Source organism: Tursiops truncatus, chromosome 13 (assembly GCF_011762595.2).
Source record: "Tursiops truncatus isolate mTurTru1 chromosome 13, mTurTru1.mat.Y, whole genome shotgun sequence".
NCBI classification, from domain to species: Eukaryota; Metazoa; Chordata; class Mammalia; order Artiodactyla; family Delphinidae; genus Tursiops; species Tursiops truncatus.
Window position 1 is genome coordinate 22,029,176 of NC_047046.1, and position 6,717 is coordinate 22,035,892.

At 53.7% G+C, this 6,717-nt stretch overlaps 1 protein-coding gene across 2 annotated transcripts in view; it reads left to right on the top strand.

Moving 5' to 3' along the window:
* KREMEN1 (kringle containing transmembrane protein 1) overlaps positions 1-6,142 on the top strand; it is a 64,817-nt gene extending 58,675 nt beyond the window's left edge. For both annotated transcript variants that reach the window (XM_033837131.2, XM_033837132.2), the window contains exons 8-9: positions 839-923; positions 2,544-6,142. In XM_033837131.2, the coding sequence (XP_033693022.1) occupies positions 839-923; positions 2,544-2,712 (254 nt within the window). In that variant the 3' untranslated portion in view covers positions 2,713-6,142. The remainder of the gene's footprint in view (positions 1-838; positions 924-2,543) is intronic.
* The last annotated feature ends 575 nt before the right edge of the window (positions 6,143-6,717 follow it).

Below are 6,717 nucleotides of genomic sequence, written 5' to 3' on the forward strand. Positions count from 1 at the left end.
CCCCAAGTTGTAGCTCTCTGAGTGCATCAGCAGTTGCCAGAGCTGTGTTTATTCAGTCATTCGGAAGATGTGTAAGTGCTTTAATGGTGTCAGGCTCTGTCTTAGGCACTGGATTGTACAGCGAACCACACAAAATCCCTGCCCATCTGTGGCTGACACATGGAAGGAGAAAGACAAAAAGCAAAAGAAGAGTCAGATAGTCACCAGAGCTGTGAAGGCAGGTCCTGCAGGAGACAGGTGGAGAGAGGGTGGTGATCTTATGGTTCAAGCTGGCTAACTTGGTCGGGTACGGACTGTGACTCTCTCTTTTCTGCCAAGGAAGTTGGAGCCTTTACAAGCTGGTAGAGCTGCAGATACCATTCGCAATTCCCTGGACTAGAGGTTTTCCCCTGCAAGACTCACAGTAGGAAGTCAGGGAGGAGAGCCCCTTCCTGTGTATCCTATTGTTTGTGTATCTGTAGGATTTCACAAGTCACACATCCCATTCCTCAGATGAGGAAATGAGGCCCAGAGAGTTTATGTAATTCGTCTGTGGTCGCACAGTGATTCCAGTGGTAGAGACAGAATGTGCACCACTCCTTTCAACTCCAAGTTGAGTGTGCTTTGGACCACACTGCCTGCCTCTCTCCAGGAGGGAGTCTAGAGCAAGTCGAGGTGCTCAGAAGGTCTGGTACTCCGGGCCAGCCCAGCTTGAGCTGCGTTGCATGGCTACCCCCCACCTGCAGGGAGCTCCTCAGCCAGGCCTGCTTCTCTGAGCCACCAGGGCTCACTCAGACCTCCTTCTGAAAAGTGAGCTCACACAACACAGTCCGATCACCCCTGTCTTTTGCACTTGCAGGATGGACAGTGTATGGCCTGGCAACGCTCCTTATCCTCACGGTCACAGCCGTCATAGCAAAGATGCTTCTGCACATCACTTTCAAGTGAGTATGAGAGCCATCCGACTCCAGGAGGGGAAGGCTCAGGGCTCCTTTTCTACTACGCTTCAGTTGTCTGAGAACACTTGTAATATCGGAACATGATTCCACAGCGCTCAGTGCTGGGCAGCGTGAGGCCATAGACATTCCTCATTCTCTGTAGAGTGAAATGTACAACTGGACAAATCTCACTAGGTTTGAGGGATTGTGTGTGTGCTCCTGGGTTTAAAGGATATGATTTCAAGGAGGATTGAAATAGTCTGGGCATAAAACAGGACAATTTCCATTTTTTGGCTTGTGCTGGCCCCCTGAAGAGATGTTTACATAAGAGCAAAGATTCCTAGGACAATACCAGGCATATTTCCTGATGCCTTCTAGAAACTGTGAGACATTCTTAGGAAGAGAATTCCAACATTTTATTAACTATTGCTTAATAATTATTTTAAAACAATTATTTAAGAAGCTTTTAAAAACCTCATCCTTCAGTTCCAACCAATTTGGAAAAAAATATTTCCTCCCCTTACTTCCGCTGTTCAGGTTTAACTGTTCTGCCTTCCAGGAAAGGGGTGATGGTTCATGCCCTGATGTTTGTGTGCCTGCAGAGGGGGGTGCTAATTTTCTTAGCCCTCTGCTCTGTCTTTCCTGTGGTTCTCAGTCCAGGCTCTCTCCATTTCTTTTCTTTTCCTCAGTAAAACTTTTTTCTCAGTTTTACTGAGATATAATTAACATAAGGGCTCTCTCCATTTCGAGGCCTTCCTGAGCATTGGTGTCCTGTAAAAGCTACCTTTTCCCTGACCTTCTGGCTTGCTCTCTGCCACAGACTTCTTTGTACATTAAATGCCGTCTCCTCCATTGCCCTGTAAAGGCTGCCCTTGGCCTCTTTGGCACCACCCATAGGCCTTTCCACCCTGCACTTTACATTTTTCAGTGGAAACAATGTCCTTGTTATTGTCTACTGGGCATCTATATCTGTGTTTCTCTTTCCTTTTTTTTTTTAAGTCCCAGTTCACACATTCTGGGGAAGCCTCTCAGGCACAGTCCCGTCTGCGTGTCCCCCACAGCAGGGAGAGCGCAGGACACTCTCTCTAGGGTCCAGCACTTCACCGCACACTGAGGCACCAAAGCCCGTGTCTGACTTTCATCTGACACCGAGCCCCTCTGCAGCTTCCCTGTCAAGCAGTGCCGGGGGCTGGCATGGGGGCAGGGCAGGCGTGGGCAGAAAGGCAGGTCCCAGTCCAAGAAGAGCAGGCTTGCCTTCATCCTGTTTAGCTAGGTGGGCTTCCGAATAAGTGTCATTTGAAAAGAGTTCTTCTGCTTAAAAAGAAAGAAGTATTTTGAAAACTCATAATCTCTCAGGCCAGCCCTTTCCAGATTTGAATAATCCTTCCAGCTAGAAGGTTCTTCATTACACTGAGCTGGAACCTGCCCCACTGCACTGCCATCCCACAGGGCGCAGGTCATCCAGATGGCAGTCCCTCGGGTCTCTAAAGGCAGCTATGAGGTTTCCTGAGGCCTCACGTCACTGAATGTCCCATTTTATAGGTGCAGGTATCTCATGAGATGGTAGGTTCTTTCGGACGCTTTGTTCTATTCTACTTGAAAAATTAAGTTATTTTTGTTCGACAGATCCCATCGTGTTCCTGCCTTAGGGGACCTTAGGGACTGTCGTCAACCAGGGACGTCGGGGGAAATCTGGAGCATTTTTTATAAGCCTTCTACTTCGATTTCCATCTTTAAGAAGAAGCTCAAGGGTCAGAGTCAACAAGATGACCGTAATCCTCTTGTGAGTGACTAAAACCTCCCCGCTCTGTGCCCAGGACGTGAGATCCCTCTGAGCTCGAGGCCCCTGGGGACCACTTCTCCCGTGGTTTCCTTTGACTGACTCTTCCTGCCTCTCCCTTGGCCTCTTCTGGGGCACCGGCCACAGGGGCAGCATAGCCTGGATTCGACCTGCTTCATCACTGCACTTAGGAGAGAGACTCATGGTCCTACGGTCCGTGCCTCCTGCATCTCTCTCTCTCTGATCTAGGAACAGGGTGTCGGGACAGTGGGGCTGAGATGACAGAGATGGTTGTGTCCAGCACTGGGCTCAGGTACGTTCTAGACGACTGTCAGGTAGTGGGTAGGTAGTGCTTCTTCTCAGTTTTGTCCACACAGATTGCTTTCTCCTGGTCTTTATGGTTTGGAACAGGCTAGGCAGAGAGAGTTCTGAGGCTGTCCTGGGGGTTGGCCCCCCAAAGCATGACAGAAACCCACGCTCTGTGCTGACTCTGGGGCTTTGCTCCGTGGGCTCCAGGAGAGAATGGGCCGCCTCCAGCCTGGAAGGGCCTGTCATGTAAAAACCTGACACCTTCACCCATGGGCTTCTTTCTATGGCTTCTTCTGCAGCTTGGTGACCAGCAGACAAGTTTGAGGGGTGGTCATAGGAAACATCCATTCATTTATTCATGCAGTAGACTTTACCGAAAGCTTTTCTAGGTGCTCAGTAGCTCCTTGTTGGGCTGGATTTGGTGACCTCTCCCCCAAGCTGCTCGTCCTGTGAAGCCTGAGCCAGGCCCCGTCTCGGGATTCCTAAGCTGACTCTCAGTTCAGAACAGGGAGTGTAAACATGGTTGAGCATCCAGGAAGCAACGTGTGACACAGGGTGCCAGCAGTCCCTCCTTTAAGTGTCCCTTATTTTAAAAGAGGATGAAAAATTTCCCATGGCCTGTGCTCTCTGCGGCCTCCATGCCTCTTCTTATGGGGACAGGGTGGGCTTCGGAATGGCTCAGTGGGGAAGGAGAGGCCTCTTGTCCCTACTCCCACACCCTCTGCCCCCCAGAAGGGGAGGGGAGCCGCAGAGAGTGGCATGCGGAGTGGGGAGGGAGGGTGTGGGAACGGGAGCCCCACTGAGGAAAGGCCTCCGAAGATTGAGAGCTGCAGCTGCAGCGGCCGCGGGCGGTGGGAGTCGTGCCATCCCGTCCAGAAGCCCTGCCGTCCGTCCAAGAGCAGCCTCGTCTACAGCAGCCGGGAGGAGCACCTGGGACCCCAAAGGCCGGGCCTGGCCTCTGTCGGAGTGTGGCTCTCCCGCAGGCACTCGAGCCTTGGGCCTCGTTGTGCCAAGTGTTTGGGGCACTTTGCCCCCCTCGCCGAACCCCTGAGCTACTGCCTGCTGTGGCCTTCCCTAGGGGTCTGCCACACCGGCAGGCGTCTGCGCCCAGCTCCCAGAAAGACAGAGGGCCGCGTGGGGCCAGCTGGGAGGCGACACCAGCAACCAGGAGAGATGCTGGGAGCTGGCAGCGTGGGCCAGGGGCGTTTGGAGGGGGAAACGCCACGTGTTCACGGGAGAGCGGGGGCGCTGCCCCAGGCACCGGGTGAGGCTTTGATCTGGAAAGGGCGGTTACCCCGAGCAGCTGTCAGCAGGGTCTGGAGCCAGGCCTGCGGAGTGCAAGGACCACTGGAATATACTGACGTATGCAGTCTCCCCTCCAAGCTATTCCTGGCCTTTATGGAATCTCCTCTCAAACACAAGTGTCAGGTGTGTGCAGTCACAGAGGGCCCTGTGCTGTGAATAGGTCCGCGCAGCACAGAGGGAATGTGGAGTCCCACCCGGGAGGGGTCCACCCGGCCAGGGGCAGTCGCTCGCAGCCATGGGCTCCCTCTGATCACTGGCCTTGGGGCATCCTATGGGCCCGCCTGCCCTCTTCACATTTCGTGACTTCAGGTCACGGTGTGTCTGAGCACCTGGAGCAGCCCTTTTTCAGAGATCCCAGAAGGGCTGTGACCCCAGTGTTGTCCTTCTTGCCACCCCAGGCACAGCCCAGCACCCTGGGACCCACTTACCATCCCGGGAGCAGCCCCAGGAATCCCAAACCGGCCTCAGGACAGCATGGGGGGAGAGGGCCATAAATTGTCCCAGGCCAACCTCTGTAAGCATGATCCCCCAGAGGGCCCCCCGTGGCTAAGTAAACACTGGAGGCATAAATTGTCCCAGAAGAGGGGAACCTGTGAGGCCAGAAGAGGGGAGATGTACACCCAGGAGCACCGAAGGAGGAAGCACTTGATCTGCTAAGAAACCACTTTAGAGGCAAGAAAGTGGGGGTTGGAGGGGACTGGAAAGGGGTGACCCTGAGAAAAGGGTGAGGCGCCCCCTTTCTGGGCATGAGCGAGGTAACCAGGTTGCTGTAACTTCTGAAGTGTGGGCTCTGGCTCAAGACTCCAGCCAGCCAGAAACCCGCAGCGCAACGATCAAAGCACTCGCAAGCACAGCTGTCCTGGCCCTTAGGCCGAACCCATGGGTGGGCACGGCCCCACCCGCATGGCCCATCATCAGCCCCAGGCAGGAGTGGCCTGACCTGCTCAGTGTCTGGCCGGGTCATCCTGACACCAGCAGGGCATGCAGCCTGTCACCAAGCCCCCATGCTTCCTGGCACTTCATCTTCCCTAGCACTTACAGGGGGACGGCCTCCGAGGTCCCATCCCCTTGTCTGATGAGCACCCCAGGCCTCCTGCAGAGCCTGGTGGCCCCCACTCTGTAGCCCGGTCAACTGCTGCCCTCTTGGGTTTCCAATCTTCTCCTTGCTGTTTGATGTCTGCTTTTGTTACCACCTTGGGAATGTTTAACCTTTTGATTGTTTTCCTCTGGTGTCTGTTTACCCTCCTCACTGTTCTACCTCCTGGCCAGGGCTCTCAGCTTAGCTACCCTGGCCCAGGGTGTTTTTCAGACCTTCCAGCCCAGCTGCCTCCTCTCAGGCTGGCTGGCCCAGGGGGATGGGGCCTCACCCTCTGTTTGCAGACCCCAGGGGGCCCATCTCCCAGGTTCCCATCTTGCCAAGTTGAACATATTTAACGAGGCAGCAGTGGGGTGTGGAGGAAAGTCTGAGGTCAATCTACTGCTTCAGAAAGGACGTGTCCTCAGGAGCACACGGTTGAGGGGCTGCCGCCGAGGGGTCCACACAGCGCCAGGACCTGCCCACATCCAGACTCACCTTCCCGCAGGGATCCTGACTTTGGATGACATGGCTTTATTTGTAAATATGCTCTTAATACACAACTTTGAGAATAAAATAGAAACATCATGTATTTTAAAATATAAGATGAAGTGTGACGCACTGTATACAATTTAATATATATTTTTAGGATTGTTATTTAAGAAAATGGAATGTAATGGTACTTTTACAAAAGAGAGAAAAATGTTATTTTTACCGTCTGGAGAAAATAAATATTCTCATTGTTGTAGAAACCGTGATGGGCCCTAGGTTGTCGTGTTTACGGGAGGCTCCCAAGCCCGAGGCCAGGAAGGTGTCGCGCTGGGAGGACCTCAGGCTCTCACTGGGTCAGCGTCTTCCAGTCGCTCAGCTCTCATCGCGTCTCTGACCCACAGCCGATCTCCGGCCGGTAAGGTCTGAAGAGTTGGGATTCCAAACTCACATGGTGCACGGTGGACATAGGGTGGCCACGGGCAAGGGCACAGGGCTCTGCACTCAGAAAACCTGGGTCTGAAGTGGCTTCAGGTCGGTCGGCCCAGCTTCCCCTCCTGTAAGATGCACAGCATCTACGTCTCAGAAGGTCAAGAAGGCTAGCATGCTGCATGATTATCATCCACATGGGTTTCCCTGCCTTTCAGAGCAGCCAGCTCTTCCTCTCCCCTTTCCCCCCACCCCTTCCTTTTTATAACACGGAAGAAGCTCGGATGTGACCTGCCCTCTCCCGTGAGGAGCTGTGCACCCCAGTGGCCCTTGCATTGAGTCCTGTGGTCCCTGTTTTGACGATGAGGAAGCTGAGGCTCAGATAGGAGTGCGGGGCAGTAAACTAAGAGTAC